General features: G+C 36.5%; 2 protein-coding genes across 4 annotated transcripts; one reads left to right on the forward strand and one right to left on the reverse strand.

The window, feature by feature from the left end:
* Window positions 1–1599: 1599 nt before the first annotated feature.
* Window positions 1600–10061, reverse strand: LOC134534158 (epoxide hydrolase 4-like). The gene is made up of 6 exons (XM_063372293.1): window positions 9274–10061; window positions 8007–8131; window positions 7402–7514; window positions 5755–5923; window positions 2587–2744; window positions 1600–1983 (listed from the first exon to the last, which is right to left on the reverse strand). The coding sequence occupies exons 1-6, from the start codon at window positions 9460–9462 to the stop codon at window positions 1709–1711; spliced, it is 1029 nt and encodes a 342-aa protein (XP_063228363.1). The 5' UTR covers window positions 9463–10061; the 3' UTR covers window positions 1600–1708.
* A 572-nt stretch (window positions 10062–10633) lies between these two features.
* On the forward strand, window positions 10634–19452 carry LOC134534160 (pyridoxine/pyridoxamine 5'-phosphate oxidase). Of its 3 annotated transcripts, none has more exons than XM_063372295.1 (6): window positions 10634–10875; window positions 12191–12347; window positions 14116–14215; window positions 15187–15240; window positions 15881–16083; window positions 16775–19452. In XM_063372295.1, the coding sequence occupies exons 1-6, from the start codon at window positions 10764–10766 to the stop codon at window positions 16941–16943; spliced, it is 795 nt and encodes a 264-aa protein (XP_063228365.1). In that variant the 5' UTR covers window positions 10634–10763; the 3' UTR covers window positions 16944–19452. The 3 variants fall into 3 exon arrangements, with proteins under 3 accessions (XP_063228365.1, XP_063228367.1, XP_063228366.1); XM_063372297.1 differs by having other exon boundaries at window positions 10639–10879; XM_063372296.1 differs by lacking the exon at window positions 10634–10875 and adding an exon at window positions 10949–11360.
* Window positions 19453–26493: the final 7041 nt, after the last annotated feature.

Below are 26493 nucleotides of genomic sequence, written 5' to 3' on the forward strand. Positions count from 1 at the left end.
TTAAAGACATACAATGTATGTAGGGGTCAGTATATTCAGCTCAACACGAATAAGCGCAAAGCAGCAGCTAATGATATTGAGAAGGAGTTATTTAAGTTGGCTGTGAACTCTACCTTCGGGAAATTAATGGAGAACAAGAGGCGGAGGCTCAAAATGGAGTTGGTGTGTTCCGAGAAGCAGTTCAAGAAACTGGTGTGTCGTCCATCACTGTACGAACCAAACTTGTCTCTAGTCCACCTGAACCATGAGACCATAATATTTGATAAGCCAATCTATGCCGGACTGGCCATACTAGATCTTTCAAAAACTCTCATGTACGACTTCCACTACAATACCATGAAACCTAGATACTATGACAATATTCATCTGGCGTACATGGATACAGACAGTTTCGTATACGAGATCCAGACACAGGACTTCTACCTTGATCTCAAAGCCGACCCTAAGTTCAAGTCTGAATTTGACACCAGCTGCTACCCTTCCGACCACCCTTGCTTCTCTGTCAACAAAAAGGTTGTTGGAAAATTTAAGGATGAGTGCGGGGGGTAAGTAATACAGGAGTTTGTCAGTCTGCGGGTCAAACTCTATGCCTACAAGTGCGGTGACCAAATTGAGAAGAAGGCCAAGGGCATCCAGCGCTGTGCAGTCAAAAACTGTATAACATTCGGTGACTACCTGGATGCTCTGCAGGACCACCGCACAAGGAGGGCAGGAGTTAGAGCCATACTGTCGAGTTTTGTTATAACACCAAATCATGAATTGAATTAGGTACATATTGACCAGCACGTTAAGTTACAAAATGATTAAAAAAATCTTTCCTTTTCCCATTAATGTCCTTATTTTAAACAGAATACTAGAAATACAAAAATAAATAACAATTAAATGCACCAGTGTGGGGCTCTATGATTGCCCGACTTGCCCTTTCCTGGAGCCACCACTAGTTTGGCCCACTGTGTTTGCCCACCTCTCTGATGACCTCATTAATATGTCGTTAACGATATTTGACGAGAATGCGTCTGTACACTTGTCACAATGTTCATTACGTGGGAGATCGGAGCGACACAGAGGGTGAGTCAGAACCCCACCGAAAAAAAAATTTCTGCAGCAGGTTCATCACGAACTACATAACGTTACGACGGCTGGAGCGGCTAGCTGGCCGCGCCTCAACTCTGGGGAAACCCCGCTGCGACCCAGCTGACTTTACAGGTAGTCTTGGCAGGCAACGTTGCGAGAAGTGGCGTAGGGACACTGTTGCCCTCGCGACTTCGACGACACGACACTTTGGAGGGCTGTGAGACCTTCCCGGGTCGACACTTGGCAGTTACTTAGAACCAGAGATCAAACAAATACACATATGGAGCATAAGGTACGATTCATGCTGAGAGGGGAGGGAGAATTCCAGATAATAAATTACAAAATTTAGATACCTACTTTGATATCATTGTTTAAGGTGTTATTTTAAATTATGTTGACAGTAATTTTATATAAAAGAAAGTGAATACATACTTTGTATTTTCTTGAATATAAAAATGAATTTCAAGCAGTCTAAACCAGTAAAAACATTTTCAACGTTAAGAGCAACCAAACAAATCATTCCCATTAGTTTTTACGGAACTATAATTTTACTAAAAATGCAGTTGTGAATATCTTACAAAAAATATCTTACAAAATAATTTGTAGAAAACCTTTTTATAAAAAATAATCATGATTATTTTTCATTCAGAAAGTCTCTCATCAATTTGTTGACAATCACAGGTTCATCCTGCTGCACAAAGTGGTTCGCGTCTTTCACTATTTTTGTGGAAAGGTTCTTTATGCTCTTCTCAGCCATTTCAACCACCACAAGTTCGATGAAATCATCTTTTTCCCCAAACAGGAACAATCCTCTTGGTGGGTCTTCAACAGGCTTTCGTTTCAAAGATGAAGAAGTGCCTACTCCCCGTATGAAGGCCCGATAGTAGTTCAAAGGGCCGGTAAATGCTCCTAAACAAACACAAGACAATTAATTTTAGCATTACTATATAATATTTCAGACTACTAACAGTAATTTTAAAAACTTTAATATCATGTAGTATGTGAAATTTATGCATACTCACGTAACCACATACATTTACATGTATATATTTCACTTTTCAATCAACAATGTTTTGAAATGTCGTTATAATTATCAGTGGTAATTGTACTCTTCTAGGAATATGTAAATTGCATTTAAAAATCAGAAATTTGAAACTGTAACCAATTACAAAAACAAATAACTTACTACAATTGAGCACAATTACAATTTTCCAAAACTACTTTTCGCAAAACTTGCTATGAAAACCTATATTTATATTAATTCTGTATTCAGTATTCTTGCCTTTGTAATGAATATGTACAAAAAGGTTAAAATGAAAAATAATAACTAGAGCTCTTCTAATGAACTTCTCTGTAGATTACAACTTCTCTTGCAATTTAGTATGCTAAGTCACTTTTATAGCTGTTCATTGATATTTACATCTCTCTTGACACATTGTAATTACAAAACATTTTTCTAACTTTTTTCTAAGGAAACATACTTAACAATTAGAAAATTTTTTTCAAAATTACCTTCTTTGCTAAAGGTGTATTTGAAGGCTTCGATGTCTTCTTCAGTGACCGTTGGTGTGTTAGATGTTTTCTTTTTGAATACTCTGTCAAATATTTTCATATCCCACGATCGGATAAACAGTTCCGGGAGGATGGGCAGGAGGTAGAAAAACATGTACCTGTTGGGGGAAAAAAAATGTACTGGTAACAATTGCAAGCCTGTGCACATCAATTTAAACATTATTTCTCTCGCTACAGCAAAAAAAAAAAAAAAAAAAAAAAAAAAACTTTCAATTTTAAAACCATGAATTAGTTCTGAGTCATTTAATTTTGAATGCAAAATACCATAGGAAAATATTGAGTTATTTTAAATTTGGCTAAAAACTTCTGAAACCTCTGACTTTACCCACACCCTGTCACTAATCCTGATGCTTTGTGTGACAACACTGGTGTGTGTGCCACTGAGTGTATGCATCTGCACATGTCAGCAGTGGCTTAGGTAAGCAATAGCTATGTTCTTAGTGTTCTTTACGATAACATAAGTGCGTTCCATTAAATCATATTAATTGGTATCATTATTTGAAACTTTAAATGGCAAGTTACATAATATTCCCAGCTCGATCATTTGATTATTTAGTTGCATATCTTATTGGTAATGATTTATTTTTTTCATGTACCGGTAGTAACTATTTAGAATGTCTGTTTTACTTTTGGTACTGTTTGCGTTATGATAATGTGTTCCATAACCAGCACAATATTATTTCCATGCCTTTGGTGCCAACCGCCACCATTCTCATCCCGGTCAGCTTCTGCCTGCTAGAGAGAGGAGTGTCTCTGCTATTCCTTTGCTTCTTTCAACCGTTTGTCGACCACAGGGTGTGAGCCAGTCATCTCAACCAAACTGATTACCTACTGTAAGGTATTTGGCTGTTTTATTATCAATTACTTAGAAATTATTGACTTGTGATACAACACCAAGAGACCCAAAACGCTTATTAGCTACTCATTACGGCTTCCTTAGCTTTCTGCCTTTCGATTCTTCACGGTTTAAGATACCGTACATGGTCTTCAGAACTTTTATTCTAAACAGTATCATCTTCCAAATTTACACCAATTCCAGAAGAGCTTGATATAAAATAAACCTACCTAGTTGTCTGATGACAAAAATTCTGTTCTTATAGGATATTCATAAAAACTTATTTTACATGCACTTGCTCTCATTAACTTTATTCAAAACCAAGAGTGTACACCTAATTTCAGATGGTGATGATGGGGGGGAGAGGGGGTTAGAACCACTTTGCCCACTGTTTGCTCTGAAATTCTTTCCATTTGTTGATGGGAATATTCAATTTTTTTTTTATTTTTTTTTTTATTTTTTTTATTTTGGAGGTCTGGGGGAATCATCTCCCCCCTGCATAAACTCCTGTTTAGAATAGCATACTTCTGCAGTTTAAAAGGCACATATAAGATATTTAGATAACTTATTCACTTATAATATTTCAGTAAGTACTGTTAATACAAGCCAATTATTATTTTTTAATGCGATATTCGGGGAGTCCAGCGAGCGAGTTTGCCATTCCCAGAAAACCAGCACTAGTGAGTTTCTACTGTATAAGAAGGTAGTAAGTACTCACGTACAACCCCAAAGTTTCCGTGAAAAGAGGTTCAGAATAGGCTTCTGTGAATAATGTTTTTTTTTTTTTTTTTTTTTTTTTTTAAATTCTAATCATTTTCAATTGAATTTTAACATATAGAAAAACTTATTTTTACCACCATTTCATACGTGTCCAAGGAAAAAAAGGTTCAAAATACAGTAAAATTAAAAAGAGAGAAATTTGTACGGAACTGTATCATAGGGGTGTCTTTTAAACAAAAAGAAATCCTGGCAATTAATTTTTTTAAACCAATTAAATTTTAATTTTTTGAAACTGGTTTAGTTGTTCCACCTGATTCATATACATAAAAACAAAGAGTATTATACAAATTTTAAATAGTACTCTCTCTTGCATTTAAAAACATGTCTGTATCTAATATTGCAGAAAATAATATCTAATATCTGTGTTATTGTTTTTATTTTTTATAAGTTCTGTTTTGTAATACTTATTCCACCAAATAGTGTAATGTTTATTTGCTGCATTATAAAGACAAAATAATAGAAATAAATTTGTCTAAAACAAATAAGTTCTGAACAATAAAAATAAATCAGCAAGCATTTGTAGTTTGAAAGTGATTCAACAATAAATTAAATCATTTATTCTAGTCCATGCACTTTGGTACTAATTTTGTCTAGAAAGAATTGCATTCCAAGAATTTCAAACATTAAAAGATTTTTTTGACGTGATAATGTCTTATAAATCGATGAAAGCCGACTGCACGCACAAAAAAGCTTGACTCATTGTCACGTTCCGCCTGAGCCGAACGTGCAAGCAAGAGCGTGGAACACGCGATAGAGAGGCACGATCGGCCTAAGCGTTCGGCTTGTGACGCATCTATCTCTCTTCCACTCACGTTATCACGTAAAATTATCGTCTGTAAACCGACTTTACAGACAACCCCCTTTTTTTTTTTTCATTTGAATTAAATTTCTGTTAAAATGCTGCTTAGTTCCATGAATTAACTTGCACTTTGGTGCTATATGGTGTACTGAGATGCTTTTCGGTGTTATTTCGGTTTTATTGTAATCCACCATACAATCTTGTCTCAAGTTATGAATAGTTAAAAAAGAGGGTAAGAAATGCAAGGGCGTAGGAACCGGGGAGGGGGGGGGAGAGTGGGGACGTGTCCCCCTGAACTTTTTGGGTGGAGGGGACTGTCCTCCCCCAACTTACTAGACCGTGATATTTTTATTTTATAATATTATTCTGCTCAACTTTATTTGTAATTTCTTCACTCAACAAATTTTATCTTAAGGAAACAATAATAATTTTAACATCGATGTATCCAATGGTTAGATACAAAAACTGCTTAAAAAGCGCTATATTGCACTTTTAAAATCAAAATTTTGTGGTGGAGGACCCCCGGACCCCCCGTCTTAGTAAGAGGGGAATGGGTTTACATGACATCAAAATCATTATTTATCCCCCCCCCCCAACTTTATGAACACAGCTACACCAATGAAGAAATGTAGAATAAAATATAAAATAATTCACCAATACAGAACACTAGCAGAGCCGCTGGTCGGGGACCCACCAGGACTTGCGGAACTGGGCCTTGTTGGTGGCGAGCAGCTTGCTGAACACGGAGCCCGGCGGGGCGTTCATGACGACGTATCGCTCCAGCTTCTCCGGGTGGACCGCCAGCATGGTCCAGCCCACCGCTCCGCCCCAGTCGTGGCTCACCAGGACGCACTTCTCACGGCCTGCGTCCGACAACAAACAAACACTCCCCGGGTGAATGCTGGGGGTGTCCACAGGCACTAACTACATCATAATTCTAAGTGAGGGGGTGGGGAGACGAAGGAGAAATGAGTTAACTAATTAAGGTTTATGGGGCTCCGCCTACCCGGGCACACATACGGTGTGCAGAGCTTCAGGGAAAACAACGCAATTTCAAAACTACTCACTATATCCGAGTGGGGTCTGCTTACGAAAAGCATTTAAGAGTTCGCTGAGGGCCGAAAAGTACAGATTAAGTTTTTAAACTGTATTTTTAGAAATGTTAAAATGGCTAAAACGCATGTTTTCAGAGTAATTTTTAGGCGTAAAACAACCAGTACAGATTCTTGAAAGCACTTAAGAGACTTGCATTACACATTTTTCTTCATTTCGCCGCCATATAATGTTACAGTTACCTCTGAAATTTCACAGTTATCCTGTGACGACGAGAAGACTGTGCGCCGGTTCAGAGGAGACACCGCGCTAGAAGCACCAGCGAGCGTCGCGCTTATCATCCCGCCTCACTAACACACATACACCCCTGACGAGGCGGGTCAGGGGTGCAACTGTGTTAATGAGGCAAGATGATGTGTGCGAACCCCGCTGGTGTTTATAGCGCGGTATCGCCTGTAAACTGTCGCGCAGTCTTCTCGTCGCGCATAGGACCAACTATGAAGCACCAGATGGCAGAGAAATGAAGATAAAGGTGTAATGCAAATCTATTGAGTGCTTTCAAGAATCTGTATTGGATGTTTCATGGCTAAAAATTATCATAAAAAATATATATGTTTTAGCTATTTCAACTCTCCTAAAAATACAGTTTAAAAACGAAATACGGACACAGAACTACTCATCCGCCCTATGCATATTTGTAATTTTTTTTTGTAAACAGACCCCACTCTGATATCTGGAACAGATTCTAAATTGCTTTGTTTCTTCTGAAGGGTAGATCTTGTAAACATTGAGGTCATTACAGTCAATGAGAGGAGACGGAAATGAAGATACTGATGAGATGAATAAATGGTGAGAATAGAAGTACACTGAGAAAACCCACTGGCTCATGGAAACTTTTTTCCATTTGCTAAAAATCCTCACACTACACCACTGGGAATAAATCCCAGATTGCCATGATGGAAGGCAAGTAATCTACCCAATCAACAAATATTTCTCCCGGCAGGGATGCTTAATAGATTTTAGATTACATACAAACCATCCATTTGAGATATATAGAGGTAAATATAAAACACTGGCACGACAAAGTCTGCCGGGTTCTGCTACTGACCATATATATAATCAATGTGTAGGTCATAGAAAAATTTCACCAAAAATTCACAAAAATATTATAGTTTTAAAGTATTTTTTTAATAAATTGAAATAGCCAACATTTCAATGAAATTGCTTGTTTAAAAGATGTGAAAAAGAGGTAACTATACAAAAAAGTTAAAAAATGAGTACGTATTACCTAAAGCTTCAATAACCTTTACAACATCATCAACGAGGTACTTCACTTGATAGTTGTGAATCCCAGAAGGTTTGTCCGAGTCGCCATAACCTCGCATGTCCATTGCAACGGTCCTGAATTGAGAGAGACAAGTTATATAACACTGTCTTGTGCTATTGCACGTAAGTATAGAATGTCTGCAAATACATGGAAACCAATGTCAAGACATTTTCAGGAACTTTCAAGAAAACTATATTACAATTTCTATATATCACAAGGTCATTTCGTTACATATAACAAGCAATTTCAAACATATTCGAAACAGGACTGTGCCGATTACTATGTCGGGAAGCCAAAATCTTTCCAGAGATAATTTTCAAATAATTAAAGTGAACAGACTCAAACTATATTTAATGAGTTACTATTTAATGAAATTATATATAAAAAAATAAAGTTTGAACAAAGTTGTTGGATTTCCAGAAGCCTTAGTGTTTATTTCAAGATTTGTTAATGACTTTCCAGACCAGTCCTTAGGTATCCTTACTTTTGCATGACTATAGTGAGCTTCAGACACCCTGGCACAGAAACAAAAAAAGCTCTAAACAAATTAATAGTACATAACTTACCAATAATCTTTGCTGAACTCTTTAATTTGGTACCGCCATGAATACCAAAATTCTGGGAACCCGTGCAAAAACAGCATAAGTGGTTTCGATTTGTCTCCTTTCTCAACATAGTGGATTTTGATGCCCTGAAATGATTTAAAGAAAGAGCTAGTTTCACGTTTTCTTGGAACAATAAAAAAAATATCTATGACTGTGAATCACATAAAATTAAATTATTTTATTAACGACAACTTAATTATTGGCAGCATTTGAACTGCTAGTCTGCCCATTCTGATGTTTCCCACGGTGTCTTGAAATTGCTTGCAAGCAAATGCTGGGATGGATCATCTTTGCTACATGCCCAAGAATCAGTGGCGTTTTAAAAGGGTTGGGGGGATGGAATCAACAACAGAGTCGCCAGTGACCAGTGATGAGTGAAGGGTGAATTAGTGGGATGGAGAATGCACTGGAGGAGGAAACCAGAGGAAACTAGAGTAACCCGAGAAAACCCACCAGCACACTGCAACATCCACCATGTTCCCTGCTCGTGATAAATCGGGTTTGACCCCGCATGGGGATCGAAACCGGTTTAACTCAGTGGAACGTGTTGGATCTGACCTCTCATCCACTGTAGCCCCACTAGTAACGATTACGTACAAATAAAAGACCAGGATTAAGTGTGTGTAAAATACTATATGAGGAGCCATGAATAATTTTAACATGTGGCATGGGAATGTAAGTTTTAACCCAACCTGTGGCACGAGCTAATTTATATAAGCACTGAGTCAGTAGGTACCAATGTGTGCTTCTATGGGCACTATAATCTTGGGGGCTCCCATCCCTTTGAACCTTTGTGTACGACCATGCAACTTTTAAATTTACCTTTAAAATAATGTTAAGGCCTAGATTCCCAGAGCGATTACAATTCAACTTGTCCCTAATGCTATGTGGCATTCCTGAATGCAAACTAAATTTAAAATTTGAATAAATTTGCTTAACTCTGTACATTTCTCTAGGTGAAGGAAGGACCACGAGAAGAAACATTATAAGATATAGTCCAATCATAAGAACATAGGGTGAGATGGGGTATATTAGTGGTGGATTAAAAAAAAAACAATCCCCCTTCCCCTTTCAGGCTTTGAACTTGATATACCTACTATTTTGACAACCTATTAAACTATGCACGCATCAAAGTGATTCTAATAAAACATCCATTTAGCAACAGAGTAACCAATATTACAAAAAAATTAAATTACGTCATTATCTGTGCACCAGAACCAGTACTTACGTTGACTGTAACGTAACAATGAGAACCGTACGCCGGGTCAAGAAGACAAGGCGGTGGTTCGGGCCTCTCCTTCACTGCAAAGACATTTTTCGAAGGGTTTTTCAGCCACTTCCAGAACACGTGAGCACAGACGATCAATCCGTAGTACAGTGCAAAACAGTAACTGATAATAACATTTTTCAAAGACATTTTTCCCTCGCTGTGGTTGCAATCTGCCGGAAAGCAGCTCCGTGCTCATGAGAGAAAAGGCTTGTGAAAGCTATATTCCTAGTTATCTTAAATGACTCTGCACGCCAGTCCAAGGTCACCCCACTGTCTGAGATGAGTAAGACGTTTTATCTTGTGTACTCAGAAGTAAAAGAATGACTGCAGATTTACGTTTCCTGCAGCATAGAGTAAAATACTCATGTACTCGGTATTACTGAATTCAAGAATTACTTCAATAATATTGTTTTTATGGTGCATACTATGTTGAGATATAGTCACTGATATCATAAAAATTAAACTTATTTCTAATGTAAGAAGGGAGAAAAATCAAGCAAGCCACATAACTGTGTGACAATTTTGTGTCGTTACGGACGCAGACGACACGTTTTGAAGCTAAAAAATCAAGTATTTGGTATTTATAAAAGACTATGGTCCGAGATTCAATTTAATTACGAAGGCAAATCATTTTATTCTGTGTTGAATTACTACTAAACATGTAAGGATTGTAAGGAAAAAAACGTGATAATTGATCACCATTCGTAAACAAACACACGTGTCAATGATTATAACCAGCTGACTTTGACAGTTCTGTTGATCACATAGAGTGAATATTGAGATAGAACACAGTGACGAAATTTCGTTGCAAGCCTCAATTGTACCTACAAATTCTGCAAGGAATGTATCAACAAAGAAAACCCAGAATGCAAAAAAAAATAATTGATTTTTATTCTCATGTAAATTAACTTAGCAGCTCAACTGAACTCGTACAGTAAAATTGCTTCAAAGCTAATTATTTGTTCTTATTTTCGCATTTCATCATCAGAAATTATATCTTCAAAAATATAATGCAGTTTATTTCTTTAGAGTGACATACATCTTGAAAAGACTCGTTGTTTATCTATACTTACTCGATAAAGTTTTGACTACGGTATTGTCCATGTTATTGTTTTTTTTTTATTTACATAGTAAATTTGATTTCGAATAGTATAAGCAAATTTGGTATAAGTCACATTAAATAGTAACGATATCAATTAAGAAAGGTGTTTTCTTATCTCCCAATGTTCTTGCGAATAAGTAAGGTGACGAGTTTTTTTTATCGGTATCTACCAGTTTTTATACCGATCAGTTTTTTTTCTTCCAAATTGTTATCGGCTTTCGCCCACAACCAGTACTATAGATACACACAAGGTTATACCGATCAGATAAATAAATTATAATTGAACAGTTCTTTCTAATGTGTGCTCTGTGATTGAAAACAATTCTTGACAGCCCCGTGGTTTTTGATGTTTTTAACAAAACATTTTAAATATATTCGGCTGTTTAAAATAATTTCAATGATGTCTAACAGTGTGAAAGCTTGCATCCCGAACTCATCTTATTCTATAGATATTGGAGGCACGTAAGTTAGAGATGCCTAAAAGTTCGTCGAAGAATCATTTGAATAAGGCGCTGCTGGGTTGTATTAAATAAGTGATAAAAAGCTTGACTGTTCAAATATAACATTGATTCGCCTTTTTCCTTCATGGGAAGTAAAAAAAAAGAAATATCTGAATGTTATTTTCATATTACACATTTCCTTGGATATCTCACAAAACAAACCTAACCGACTGTAAAAACAATTTTAAAATTATTTAAATGTACCTAATCCAGTGTTATAACGATTCTTTAATATGTTTTCCCCACATTTCTGTCATTTTTGCACGTTCTTAGAAGTGCTTCATTTGCAGGTTAGGTTTCCATAATGTACGTTAAAAAAAGTTTGCATGAAGTTCATGTGCAACAGAAGTGTAACTTTTTGCTTATTAGATATAGATAGAGATAAATTATGAGTACCTTTTTTATTGAACAAGAGATAATACTTGAAGATAGTAAGGATGCAGGTATGATCTCAAATGAAAAAATGCCTTTTTCTACATTCTGTACTCTTGCATCCATTCATTGGCACTTTTTGGTTCCTTTTTCCGCGGTTTATTCCTAAGTTGCCTTTGATAATACCTCCTATCTGCTTCTAACTTTTTTAATATTTAGGTATGACGTTAAATCACAATCGCCAGCTGAATAAAATGAAAACAAAAAAACACTCCAATTGAACATAAATTACACTTATAAAGTCTATCTCACAAGTTTGTAAGTCTTTTTGACATGTCAAATCACAGTGTACACATGCCAAAATATAAAGTACACTTAAAGCTAACCTATTAAGTCTGTAAGTATTTTTAAAATTTTTAATCACACCATTTACATAAAAAAGAATGATATATATAAATTTAAATGCACAAATATTTTCCACACGAATAAATGAATAAATAAATTGTAATTACTTTAAATTAAATAGAAGAATTATGGTAGCATCAATCGTTAGCCATTACTAAAACTGAGGAGTAGACAAACACAAGCAGCGTTACGATAATTCTGTAGCATCACTGCTGCGTCATTTCTATCTCTCCCCTGCCGTCTCCTCTTCCACCCGTTACAACTAGCATATAGCATGCTACGCTATATAAGTACCTATACCCTCTTGTCGTTTTCCCATTAGACCGCTACTGTATGCGTTAAAAGTGACGTTTCCGCTGATGTACTCTTCTCCTCTACCCATTCTCTCACCACATGCGTAACTGTTTCCCTCATGCGATTGGAATTTTTGTAACACTCAATAATTGTAGCCCCCCGCTGCAAAGAAGTTTCACTTAAAAAAAAAATTGTTTTGCAGGGATGAGGAAGAAGTACAAGGATGACTTGGAAGTGTTTACGGAAGATGACTTGAAGCTGAAGGAGCCGATCGGACAGTTCCGTGTGTGGTTCGAGGAAGCTTGCAAGAGACCTGAAATTCTGGAGCCAAACGAAGTACACCTCGCCACAGCAACAAAGTAAACACTTGATTTAATATCAGAAGAAAAGATTTTTGACTCTCACCATATAGGTGGCATGGTCAGTGGTACCAACTGTTATATATGCCCTTTTTTTTTTTTTAAATTTGGGCTACAGTTAGTAACTTTAAGAATCATAAAAAGAGTACATTGGTTGGGTAGATTAATTTTTTTTTTTTTTGAAATGTAAATGTTACTTGTAATGTAAATAAAGTGACAAAAATATATTTGAAACTTTTTTCCACGAGAGATTGCCTTGATTTTTGTCGCCACCCTACTGTTTTCTAGGTATTCTATGAAACTCGATCCAATGGTAATCCAGAGATCCCTATGAATATAGCGTAGCTGAGACTATTTTCAAAAGGGCAGGGACTTTAATTTCATTATGTTACAGCCAGGGCCAAGATAGTTTTCCAACCTAATTTATTTTACATTTCAAGTGAGTATTGAACAATATTAAAAAATATTAATTCCCTGTATTTTTGAAAAAAGCCTTAGCTTCGCTATATTCCAAAGTATATCTGGAGAACCATCAGATCAACTTGCAGCTAGTATAAAAAATAGTTGGGCGGTGGCAATAATCGGGAAAATTCCTCATGGAAAACAAGTCTCGGCTATGCTATTTAAGCACAACACTAATTTACGTCACTGTATTCACATTACGGGTAATATTTACAATAATTTTACAAAAAAACATTTTACACATATGGCTTCCCTTACCTAACCTCTACTCAAAATGGTTGTTACTGGAGAACCACTTGTGCAGATGTAATGTGCATTTACAGAATGATTAGAAAATATGTTAGGAATAATAAATTAAATACATTATGGAATTTTTAAAAAAAAAAATTCTGAAAAAGTTTAGGTTATATTAACATTTACCATTTTTATTTTGAGATTGTGTATTATTGAAAGTGATGGCGGTACATTCGATGCGTACTTCAACACATTTGAGAGAATTTCAGAAAGAAATCTGCTCTGGCCACTTTTTCCTGGACTGATTTCGTAAATCCATGGAAAACTGAATTAATGATGACTCATCTGGGATATGTTTTTGCCTGTGTTCCTTGTAAATGCTCTGCATTAATCCTAGGTTGACTTGTTCCGCAGCCTTATGGGTTATGGGTTATACCATCACGAAAGACTCTACGGGATTTATTGAAAATTATTTTGTAAATTGTGACGTTTGTAGATGTATTGTGTAGCAACCTCTGAGAAATTTAGGAAAACTAATTTTAATGAGAAGTACTTTAGAAATCAGTGTCTTATTGGACAACTGTTGCACATTTTACTGTAGGATCTGGCTATGATTACCAAAGACATGTTATAAAGTGTTCCCGGTGGCTTTATAAATAAAGGGATTTATATTGTGAAAATGGTAAACAGTTAGAATACGAGTTTTCAAGATAATTTTTATGAACTAAATTAGTTTTTCTGTGTATAACTTCATAATGGTACTTAATGATAGAGTTTGAAAGACTCTTGATTTGTATGCTGTTAAGTGTTTGAATCAGTTTTTTTTATGATTTAGGAACTGTAGCTTATGGCTATGGAATAATAAAATAGTAACATTGTAAAATTACATACTAAAAGTACCAGCGCTCAACAGGCAATATCTGCAAGTACTAATATTACCGATGCTGTCAACATGCACAGTAGGCCTGTATGTACAAATTTGAAGAAAGGTACTGTGAATATTGGAACGTGGCCAGACGACTAATTGCAGGCTGGTGTGTGCAATGAAAAGGTTTTGCGTTGTGGTTCCCAGAGATGGTGCTCCGTCGGTGCGGCCGGTACTGCTAAAAGGGTTCGGCACAGACGGCTTCAGGTTCTTCTCCAACTACAACAGTCGAAAGGGTAGAGAACTCGTGAGTAATAGCTTAGTTCGACTATTAAAATCTCTCCATTATTTTAATTTTCTAAATAAATGTATTCATATTTAAAAAAATAAAATAAAAATTTGTATTCATTAATCAAATTAAAGACAGGGCAAAACCTTGTTTTAAAGACAGTTGAATAAATGAAATCTTATGTTAATGACACTTGTAGTAAGATAATTTTGTTAGTATGAAAGTGAAAATCAGTGTAAATTTTTTAGGATTCAGAACTTTCACTGAACTTGATTTAACTGAATTGTGTTCATCCAACAAAAGTAATCCTGCATTGGATGAAAACATTGATAATTTAAACATTTCTAATTAATTTGATTGAACTACATGACTTAATAGGTTACAGAACAACACCAGAATTAATTTGACAATTTATAGTTGCCTGTTTTTATGAATTAAACTAAACAGCATGGCAATGCAAGTGTGCACGCGTTAAGCAACAAATCTTGCAGTTACTGTTTCAAAAGGAGCGCACTGTAGTAGCACACTGGCGGAGCATGTGAGCCATATCAGTTGATGTCCCCAATTAACTTGGAAACCTTTTATGTCTGAACCCACTCCTGACTGGTTTTATAGTGGTAAATTTGCACTATATACCTTAAAGAATCAAGTTTACCAAGCTTAGCAGGCTTGAAATCTTAAAAGTTTGTAAAAAAAACTTATCCATTAAAGTATTTATTAAAGCGATTGCACTATATAATTATAAAATTACCAGAAATACATTTTATTAAGAGCATTTCAAGGAATATTAAATGAACTAATAATAACCCTTGAAAATTTTATTTTTAAATATACAACTCTTATAAATAGCGTATATCTAGCCTTTTAAATTGATCCAGGTTTGTATGTTGCTGATTAAAAAAATAATAAAACTGTCTCAATAAATTTATAAGTGATGTTTTGTGGGTATGTGTATGTTGTTCAATTTATTGTTTTGTTTTTTTTTCTAGGCAGAAAACCCACGTGCTGCTTTGTCATTTTATTGGCCGTGCTTAAATAGATGTGTAAGTTGAGAATGGAATTAATAGCAAGCTACTTTATTAAATGAATCTTGGTGCCAGTTTAAATTATGATTATTGAAGCTAATGCTGCTAGAGAATTATTACAAATCTGACTAAATGACTTAATCCCAGACAATGTTGTTCATTTACGTAGGGAGATAGGAGAAAGGTAGAAGACTTGCAAAACAATATCACCACTTAGGTGTGGATGATATGTTTATGAATAGAAAGTGGGCTTTAAATTTATAAGACCTTAAAGTAATCATTTATTTTAATGATAGTAATTTTTTTTTTGTAATTGTGGTTGTACCATATAATAAAATTGCAAAATGTACTGTTTAACATTTATATAAATTCACATACTACATTTTTAGCTGACTAATTTGTGCCAGTAGAGTTAATTTTACTTGTGATATATAAATTTATTCTACGCCACATTTGAAGGGATCAGTTCTTGTTAAATGTAGCTGAGGGAAAGTGTTTTGTGTGACAACACAAAAAAATTTCTAACTCCATCTCATATTATTTAATCTTGAATTACAAAGTTGCTATTGGTTTAAAATATGATGTACTATTATGTATACTATTTCATTTTTTGCATCTACCACATGGCAAGGATCAGAGAGAAATTTATTTTTTACAGGTTCGTGTCGAAGGAAGAGTCGAGAAAATACCAGCCTCCGAGTCAGATGAATACTTCCACTCCCGACCAATCGGGAGTCAGATAGGCTCAGCAGTAAGTGAGCAGAGCAAGCCCATAGCTGGTCGGCAAGTCTTGATCGAAAAGGAGAAAGCTATGCTCGCAGAATATGGAACCAAAAATGAAGTTCCTCGACCATCATGGTGGTAAGTGTATTAATTTCATTTTTTTTTTTTCATGTAAATTGCAAATTTATTTTGCCTTTTATTCCACAACCCATTCAATAGTTGCTTCAGTAGTTATGATATTTACTATAGCTCACAAGTCTCGCAGATTATAATGAAACAAACACTTCTTGATGGTTCGTAATCATCGAGTGCTATACATGTTTCCGTACTACATAGAGAATACCGCGTGTCTCCACGAGTGTTCGTAGTTTGCCAGCAGATCCTGTAGTCTAGCTTGGTTGCCATCTTCCCAAATTTTTTTTTAAATAATTTTGGTGGCAATTGATATTTAGACATTGTAATTCAGACATGCTACATATACATTCCCCAATACCTATTTGGAGCTCTGTGTTTTAATTCAAATTGATTTTGTAAATAGCTTCTAATTAGTTGAAGCACCTTTTGATGAATAGAAATGGCAGTGTTTTACTTTGATGAAGACAACTTTATTCTTTGTAACTTTGTCTTATAATAATATTGGTATAGTAAATTGGTTAACGTAGTTGAATAATTTAAGCAATTGTACACATGTACGTATTTATTTCCTTTTTTTTTTTTTTTTTTGCGGCTAGTATTTGTACTCGTGTTTTTACTTTAAAGTAGTATGTTGAATGTAATTTTTAATTTTTTTAGTTTCTTGTTCCTAGTACATATAGTGATTTACTTTCAGGGGTGGTTACATTGTTGTTCCTGAAGCTGTGGAGTTCTGGCAAGGTCAGACGACAAGACTCCATGACAGAATACGCTTTCGCAAGCCTCGTGCCGGAGAGGAGGTGCCAGATGGGAGATTGCTTCACCAGGGAGATGATGGATGGGTCTACGAGAGATTATCACCATAAATCAATTGGGAACATAACCTCTGTCAACTGCCTACCTGCCAATTCTCTTTTTTTCTGCATTTTTGCTTATGCTCTTCCATTGTCTCATCTGTCTCTTCTGCTTCTTCTTAGATGATGTTCTTTCTTGATTTTGGTTGGCCTTGAAATTTGGCACATGAACTTCATTTCATGTGTAAACAAATGGTAAAAGAACCTGAAGTTATGACATGTTTCTTAAAGTTATTAATCCTACCTGGGTGTTATGTAGGGCCATATTGAGGTTAATAATCAATGGTATTTGCATAATATCTGGAGAATAATACCCACCATCTTTGATCTTAATTTTTTTTGCTGTGTTTTATAATTTAAATTATTGATGTGGTAGAGCATTAAGGAAGTATGTATATACATTTTTATTTGCATTGTTTTGAGTCTGGTATTAGCATATGACATCTGGGAGAAACAACTGAATGATTCACAGGGGCAACTGTAGATGACTTAGTATTTGCACTAGGCCACGATCTTGGCTTCGAAAAGATTCCGTAGATATGGACTGGCTTTTGTGAGGCCTAAACATTAAATAATAATTTTGCACTGAAATCTGTGATAAATTTTGAAAAATTCAAGATAGGAGGAGGATCTTTAATGCTCCCGTCTCACATGCACTGTTGATTTTTTTTTATTATTCATTTTGTGTCATTACTTTTATTTTAGGGCTATTTCTAAAATTTTAACTCAATACCTTGCATTTGTTGTTCTCCTACAAATATTTTCAACCGATATTATTCACTTTGTGTAACTTCATGGGTGTAAAAAAGTGTGGAAGACTTGGTAATTATCATAACTTTACGGAACTTTTTACACCAAATTAGTATCGGTTGAAAATATTTGTGACAGAACAAAAAATGTAAAGGATGTAAAGGTGGTGTAGAGTTAAAATGTTAGGAATAGCCTTGATGGAAAAATTGAAAAACTCAACATGGCGTGTGAGGCTGAACCTTAAGATCTCTTGTTTTATGAGTAACTGGAGACATTGGAGATGGTATGGGCTCATGATGGCTAGGCCGAGAGACTAGTTCCTTTGCTCACTGTTTTGAATTGAGGCGATGCACTTCAACAGTTAGAAATATTGCTCTGGAGTTCATTGACCAGAATTCAAAATTAAGTAAAATAAATATTTTGATGTGTCAATGGGAAGCTGCTAATCCTTGTACATGGCTTTAGTTGTTTCGTTAGTTGAACTGATGGGCCACGGTTTGGCTTTTTAGGGTGCAGGAGAAACGTTTACCAGCATCTAACACCTGCACTTGCGGTGTACTGAAGGAGCTTTGTAAGTCAAGACTTCCTATGAGTATTAGTTTTGTCTTTTTTTCAATTCCATTGCATCTGAAGGATCTTTTTTTCAATGCCATTGCATCTGAAAGATCATGGTGGGCATATTAGTGAGGAAATGAAATGCTGTTTATAGAAGATCATTGCCACGAGGTAGACTGTGCTACACTTGGAGCAAGGTGGCGCAGTGATAAGACACCGGACTCTCATTCCAGAAGACCCGGGTTATCAAATACCAGTACTGCTAACCTCTTTTCTGTTTTCCATGATATCCTGAAATCACTCCAAGCATGTTAGGGCAATTCCTTTCACATCATCGCTGGTTTTTTGATGTGTTTTTACTTTTTCTTATGACCATGCTGTCCACGAGATGTGAAACAAGTGAAATAAACAGTTTAAGCTATTTGCACAAAGTTACTTAAATTTTATTTTCCTTTTCAATTTTAATTTTGGCTTTTACTTTCACAGTATGTTCAACTATCATGTCCATATTTTAATGTTCAATTTAATCTTGTAAAAGCATTGATATTTTTTACTATCTGTATTATTTCAGGTGATAGATACTGTTATTTTGCTAATAATATACTAGGGATTGTTACAATAGTTAAAGTTAATTATAGAAAGTCTTCTATAAGGTTTAGGGATTTTTGTAAGAATTGCTTCTAGGAGAAGATATTTGGTGAGGGCAGTGCATCTCTAGCATTCTGTTGCAGCACACATTTTGTGAAAGTCGTTCAGGTAGAAATAGTCAGTACCACAGTAGTGTAACTGATAGCGACAATAAGGGACAAGCCATGAGATTAGTTTTTTTTTGTTGTAAATTTTTCGACTGTACTTAGTATCATAGACACTATTGGTATTGCAAAACAGTTTTATTAATTTTTAAGGGCCATGTAATCCCTTAGTGATATGATTACGAGTAGTAAGATATTGAATATCATTTTTCATCTATGGTTTAATGTAGAATTAAATCTGTTTGTCTTCTAAACGTTTATTATGGTTATTTAGTTTTCTTCATGTCTTCATGCTATTCATAATTATTTACATTTCAATTTTGTGATGGATCAAGTTTCCTTATATTTGAATTTCCTAGAGTTGGCAGATATACAATTGTGTATGTGTAATATATGCACCTACTCTATTTTAACAACCATCTGTACCAAATAAATATATTTTTTTTGTTGTTGATTTGTGGTTACATATTGTTTTTGTTGATGTATTTTTTTTTCCTTATATATCATTTAAAACTGAATGCAGAATTTATTATTTTTATTTATAATGTTTGTAACAGGGTAGCTACAGGCAGGGAAAACGGGATAAAGAGGGAATTTCAGAATGTTAGAGCAAAACTGGGAAATATCAGGGAATTTCTGCATATTGCAGGGGACAGTGTTTTGTTAAGTTATGTGGTTATAAGGTTATTCATAACAAATACATTCAAGGTGCTTGTTAAGTTGCGTCATGTGCAAGTTGTGGACTTAGATATTGTTTTGAGACTCAATATTTCTCGATTTAGCTTGAAAAATGAATTCCTTGTCTCAAAATTTTTAGAGAAATACTGACATGCAAAAAATGCAAAATACTATCAAAATGAATATTCCCCCTCCTTTTTTTTTTTTTTTTTTTTTTGTGAATTAGTAAAGTTTTTCCAAACGAATGTTACGTTAGGCAAACAATATTGGATGTATTACAGGATTACAGGCTGTTAAAAATTTGATGTGTACAGTGAAATAAACCAGGTTGAGACATGTGGTTCAGTTTGTTGAATACCCTAGGGGTGCACTAAGGAGGAATTTATTTTGAAATTCCATCCCTAAAGGGGTGAAAAAGGGTTGTAAATTTTGTATGAAGCAAAATACAACTCAATTATGACTCATCACGAATTCTCAGGAACTACAAGACATACAGACATGAAATTTGGCATGTATTTTATGTATTTTACCTTTTTCTACGTAGAAATCAGTTTAGAAAGGATTTTAAGAAAATCAGCTCCCAAGGAGGGTTGAAAGGGTGTTAAATAGTTAAAACTGAAAATTTTCCGGGGTATTAAAGATCAAAATTTCCTGCTCCTACAAGTATATTTCCTATATAGCCTACTTGAAACTATGCAGTGATGTTTCTTATACTGCATGGCCATCAACTGAGGAAAATCGGCTCGCAAGGGTGATTTAGCCCGGGCAACGCCGGGTAATTCAGCTGTACCTACTTAAGAGTGAACCTTGCACCCTTTTTAACTTTAAAATAATTGACTGTTTAATAATTTTTGTTCACATATTGAAATAGTACTGTAACGATTTAATTCCGAAATTTTCTGGGAAAAAATAATTATTAATTGCCTGGACGAGTCAGAGAAATTTGATCCTAACGTAATGCACCAATTAGGCCCCCGCCCACCCGGGCGCACACACTGTGTGCAGAGCTTCAGGAGAAGTGACGTGTTTTTGAAAGCTACTCAAGATAGCCTTGTGGGGTCTGTTTACGAACAGCATTTAAGAGTTTGATGTCTGGATTTAAGTTTTCAAATTGTATTTTTTTTTAGAAGTGTTAAAATGTTTGTTTTCATAGTGATTTTTTAGGCATAAAACAACCGGTACAGATTTTCCAAACCATGTAAGGATCCGTGCATTACACATTTATCTTCGTTTCTCCCCGATATATATGTTATACGGTCACTGCTCAGATCTCGTAGTACGACGAGAAGACTGCGCGCCAGTTCGGAGACTAGAAGCACCAGCGAGCACCCCGCCTCGCCGACACAGACGCAGCCCTGACGAGGCGGGGGCTCTCAGCCATAGAGTAAGTGAAGGGAGAGGCGCCACTCCCATAATAATGATCGTTCGCTTAAATTTGTAAACAAAACCCTTGCGATCATACCATTTCTTTGCAACTTGACAACGAAAAAATTACCGCCAAATACAACCTGAGGAAGGTTTAGCGCGTGATTTAATGGCATCACAAAGAAACTATTTATAATTAGAAAAGAAGTAAATTTCTAGTACTGTAACAGCAACTTAGATTAACACAAAATTAATAACAACTGAACATGTAATAAACTAAAGAGATCAAAACTTGTAATCTATTTTCCCCCGATGTTGGTGTAACATGGTATAATCCAATTTTTAAGGGCTCAGTTCGTCGTATCTACTGTCACCCCCGTGGTAGCGGCCCTCAGCCACCGAGCCGCGGGATGACGGGGTCCCGGCCCGGCGAGCCGCGACCGTCCGTGGCCTTGGCGGCCTTCCCGAGCCGTGAAGGTCGAGGCCGCGCCGCGCCGACCAGCCGCGACGGGAAACCTAAGATGTACATCAAGTTCTATCCCTGCCCGAACACGCCCGAACATTCACCTTCGGCCAACCTCGGCTTTATTTATATATATATTCATATTTCTCTGTTTATTTTAATGCAGCTGTACTAACCTAACTAACCGTCCGTAGTGTTTTAAAGTGTTTTAATGTAGCTAACCTAACCGGCCACTTTTAATATTTGAATTCATTTTTTCCCGCGCAAAAATAAAACAAATCCCGAGGTTGGCCGAAGGTGAATATTCGGGCGTGTTCGGGCAGGGACAGAACTTGATGGACATCTTAGGCTTCTCGTCCGCGACCGCCCTTGTGCGCACCTCAGGGATGTAATTGGACTAGTTCCCCCTCCCTCCCCTCCCCCGGGGCAAGAGCTCATCTTGGCGCGCCATTTCCCTCAAACCCCGACAACACTTCACATCGCCACCACGTTTTACCTGCACAAGTACAAATATTTTTTTATTCAACTTAGATGGCAAACAAATAGATTTATTTGCAATCATTTCATTTCCAATACATCGCAAGTTGGATAGTACGCGAAAAATAAGTTTTTTTTTTAAAATTTGATGATATACGTGTATGTATCTTTCAATACAAACTAATTCAGTTCATGTACCCTCCCACATTTTTTTGACGTGATAACGTCTTATAAATCGATGAACGCTGGTGGCACGCACGAAAAAATTATCACGTTCCGCCTGAGCCGAGCGTGCAAGAACCGGCCAACCAGCCGTGTGAGAAAATCTTATATAATATCAAATAGGTTAAGGCGAGCTTTTTAACTAATTTTTCGTGATTATATTTAAAGAAATTAATTTAAATTAAATTTGCAAAAACTGTAAATAAAATTTTGAAAATTAAAAAGTACCGTATGCAATTTTTCATCAATGTTTTCTTACGACGTTATCACGTAAACTTATCGTCCGTAAACCGACTTTACAGACAACCCCCCCCCCCCCCTTTATTTTTTTTTTAAATTTTGTGTTCAAACACTACGGTATTCAAGTGAATATCTATAGTTAAAATTCCTCTGCCTGTTCAGCGTTCTCTCCCTCCCCCCCCCCCCCCAATAAGTTGTTCCCGTCTGCCCGCCTGTAGTTACGTCCCTGACCAGTAGCGGATCCAGAGAGGGGGGGGGGGGGGGGCTAAGGGGCTCAAGCCCCCTCCAAAAGCATCTGGGTCCACTATTGTTTTAGTGTTTGCCTTGATAAAGCCTAGCCTCAGCTGGGTCAAGCCCCTCCCAAACCAAAATCCTGGATCCGCCACTGTCCTTGACCCACATCACACTGCCTCGTAGCAGAGCCGGGCGGTGTTCGCTGGCGTGGACCGACGAAGACGCCGCAGTCTTGTGCGATCTCTTCAGGCTTAAGAAGGCTCGTCACAGCTGCTGAAAAACTATGTGGCGCATTTCATATTGAAATGAAATGTGAAAGCTTGTATATCAATCTTGTGACTTAACATTTTTCTTAAAATAAATATTCGTTGTTAAATCAATTTCATTCCTCAATGGACTGATTGCAGCTTGGTTTTCAGAAGTTCTAATTACGTATTTCTAAAACATTTTTGATGTGACAACGTCTAATAAATCGATGAACGCCGGCTGCACGCACGAAAAAGTGTCCCGTTACGCACATTGTCCCGTCACGCTGTGTTCCGTTACGCTCATTGTACGCTTGCGCCGCATCTATCTCTCTTCCACTCGATTGGAACAACCATCGATTTGACTTTTTCGAGGCACATTAAACTTGAAACACTCCCATTCGTTTCCTACTTTTCCTATCATCGTCCTATCCTTAACAGAGTAACACAGATTGGAAGAAGTTAAATAGCAAACATGTATGAAAGTTATAGTTAAAATAATCTCTTCGTTAAAGTAGTAAACATATTTGAATTAATGAGTACAAATAAAAGTACATTTATCAATTAAATTGTAGATTTCATTTCATTCCTTTGTATCCATACAAAATAGTGATAATTCAATAAAAATGATTCAATTTTATTCATAAAAGTATGTAATCATTTCATCAATGTTTTGTTATGACGTCACGTTAAACTATCGTCTGTTAACCGACTTTACAGACAACCAATTTTTTTTTACTGGAACTGTAGTTTTGTCCTTTTATTAAATACGTGTCTTACTTTGTCTTCATGTCGTTACTGGGGAATTTGAGGTAAAAATTATTCATCGAACACACATTGCTGGGCGGAAGAAGAAGAAGAAAAAAGTCCAGCACGCGGGAAACACGGTGGAAGCAGAGAATAGCAGAGGAGAGGAGAGAAGAGGAGATGAAGACGGTGAGAGCGGTCTGTCCCGAGCCTGCAACTACAGGGAAGAGTGCAGAGGCGCAGGGGCCGAGGTTTAGCACTTCCTGCAGAGCGGCTCCGAAACTAAGGTTCGCCGCTCGCGACATCACCAGGGTCGGCTCCAGGATTTATTTTTGTGTAGGCCCGAACTGTGCCGCAGGGGCGTATGCACAGTTTTGAGAGTCCGGGCTCTATCCGGGGGTCTGGGTCCGGAAATTTTTTCTTTTAATTCAGATGCAAAAAAGTTACTTTTATGTCTTTTCGATCCTGCCAGTAGCCATGTACTTGTATTAAAGATTAAGCCATGCATGTCTAAGTGCAAGCAAAATTAAGGTGAAACCAAGAATGGCTCATTAAAATTAGTTATGGTTCCTTAGATCGTATTACATGACTTTGATAACTGTGTGTAATTCTAGAGCAAATACATGCCGAACCGAGTCCCGACCAGAAATGGGAGGGATGCTTTTATTAGATCAAACCCAATCGTCGTGGCTTGTCTGCGTCCGTTTGCTTTGGTGACTGGATAACTTTGTGCTGATCGCACGGAGAGGAGAGGAGAGGAGATGAGAGGTGAGGAGAGGAGGGGTGAGGAGAGGAGATGAGAGGTGAGGAGAGGAGGGGTGAGGAGAGGTGAGGAGAGGAGAGGAGATGAGAGGAGATGAGTGGTGAGGAGAGGTGAGGAGAGGTGAGGAGAGGAGAGGAGAGGTGAGGAGAGGAGGGGTGAGGAGAGGTGAGGAGAGGAGATGAGTGGTGAGGAGAGGTGAGGAGATGAGATGAGTGGTGAGGAGAGGAGATGAGTGGTGAGGAGAGGTGAGGAGAGGTGAGGAGAGGAGAGGAGAGGAGAGGTGAGGAGAGGAGGGGTGAGGAGAGGTGAGGAGAGGTGAGGAGAGGAGATGAGAGGTGATGAGAGGAGAGGAGAGGTGAGGAGAGGAGGGGTGAGGAGAGGAGAGGTGAGGAGAGGAGATGAGAGGTGATGAGAGGAGAGGAGAGGTGAGGAGAGGAGAGGAGAGGAGAGGAGATGAGAGGAGATGAGTGGTGAGGAGAGGTGAGGAGAGGTGAGGAGAGGAGAGGAGAAGAGAGGAGATTTTCCGTGAGATCCGTCTCATGACGACGACAACAAAATCCTGGACAACGCAGCAAAATATACATAACACAACGACGACAACACCAACGAACACGATAAAACAGTTGCGACGTTTCAGGAGCAGATTTTTTGAATTTAAAGTTTCATCTTTTTCACTCTGTATTTAGTTTGGTTAAAATCTTTCATCTGGATGAGTTTGTTCTAAATAATTTTTTTTACTTAATAATTATGTCTAACATTTTAATTATAACTTTCAGCTTGTTGAAAATATTTAAGTAACTGAATACTTCGTCAGTACAAAATTACGCTAACACACATAATAATTAGCACCTGTTTTCAACAGAAATTCTGTTATTTCTTAACTCCATTTTTTTGCTGCACGTTGTAAAGAGTAACAATTTATGAATGATTGTCGATTTCACAATTCGTATTAAATTTAATTTGCCATTTTTTCAATCCATAACTAAGCGTCGTTCTTTTGAAATTGCTCGATGAAAGCAAATTATTAATTCGTTTACTTTCGATATTATTAAATTGTATTTGCCATTTTTTCAATCCGTAACTAAGCGTCGTTCTTTTGAAATTGCTTGATGAAAGCAAATTATTAATTCGTTTACTTTCGATATATTTGCCTTTAGTGCCTTTCTTCAACAAATACTCCATCATCTGTTTTCCATGAATACTATCGTTCATTGTAGTAATCTTTTAAGTTATTAATATTTACTGCAATGTAAGCAGTTTAGGACTTCGATTCAAAAGACAATCTAAGATATCTATATTCCTATTACAAACAGCAAGACTTAGTTATCTTATATTACTTATTGTGTATAATATTTTTTATTTAAGCAATTGTGATTACATTAATTTATCAAAAAAATCAAAGATTACTGGCATGAATAACAGTAACGGTACTTACAGCTAATTATTGTACTCATACACAATTTTATTTCAGTAACTAATTGTACTTATTAAGTATTTAAATCAAAAATATTAATCTGTAAAATATAAATTTTGTTCATAACTAAATTTTATTTATTTCATGTAAAAATGTACCTTTCGTTAAGTACAAGTATTTTTATTTGGTAAATCACAAGTAATTTCTTCAATAACACTGGAAGTATTTTCTTCATTATAAATGTTTTGTTCTCCAACAACCTGAACAGCAAGCACCAAAGCTTGTAATGATGCAACACAAATGTAGGATAAGGTTGGAAAATTTTTTGAAATTTGAATCCCTGGTTCGCTTTCAATTCAGGAGAGGGAGCCTGAGAAACAACTACCTGACCCAAGGAAGGCATCAGGCGCACAAATTACTATCCGCAACGCGGGGAAATAGCATCGTGAATAGGAGTATTGACGAAAACCCCAGTCGAAGTTCAGTTCAGTTTACGGCACCAATTAAAAAAATTGCTGAAAAAACCCAAAATTAAATTTTTCAGCCATGAACGGGGTATGAACCCACGCCCGAGGAGTCCATCGTTTCGCGTCGACTAATAGGTTCAATTAATAGGTTTTTCTTTTTTTTTCTTTTCGTCATGGTACATGTTTTACA

Source organism: Bacillus rossius, chromosome 7 (assembly GCF_032445375.1).
Source record: "Bacillus rossius redtenbacheri isolate Brsri chromosome 7, Brsri_v3, whole genome shotgun sequence".
In the NCBI taxonomy this organism is placed as follows: domain Eukaryota; kingdom Metazoa; phylum Arthropoda; class Insecta; order Phasmatodea; family Bacillidae; genus Bacillus; species Bacillus rossius.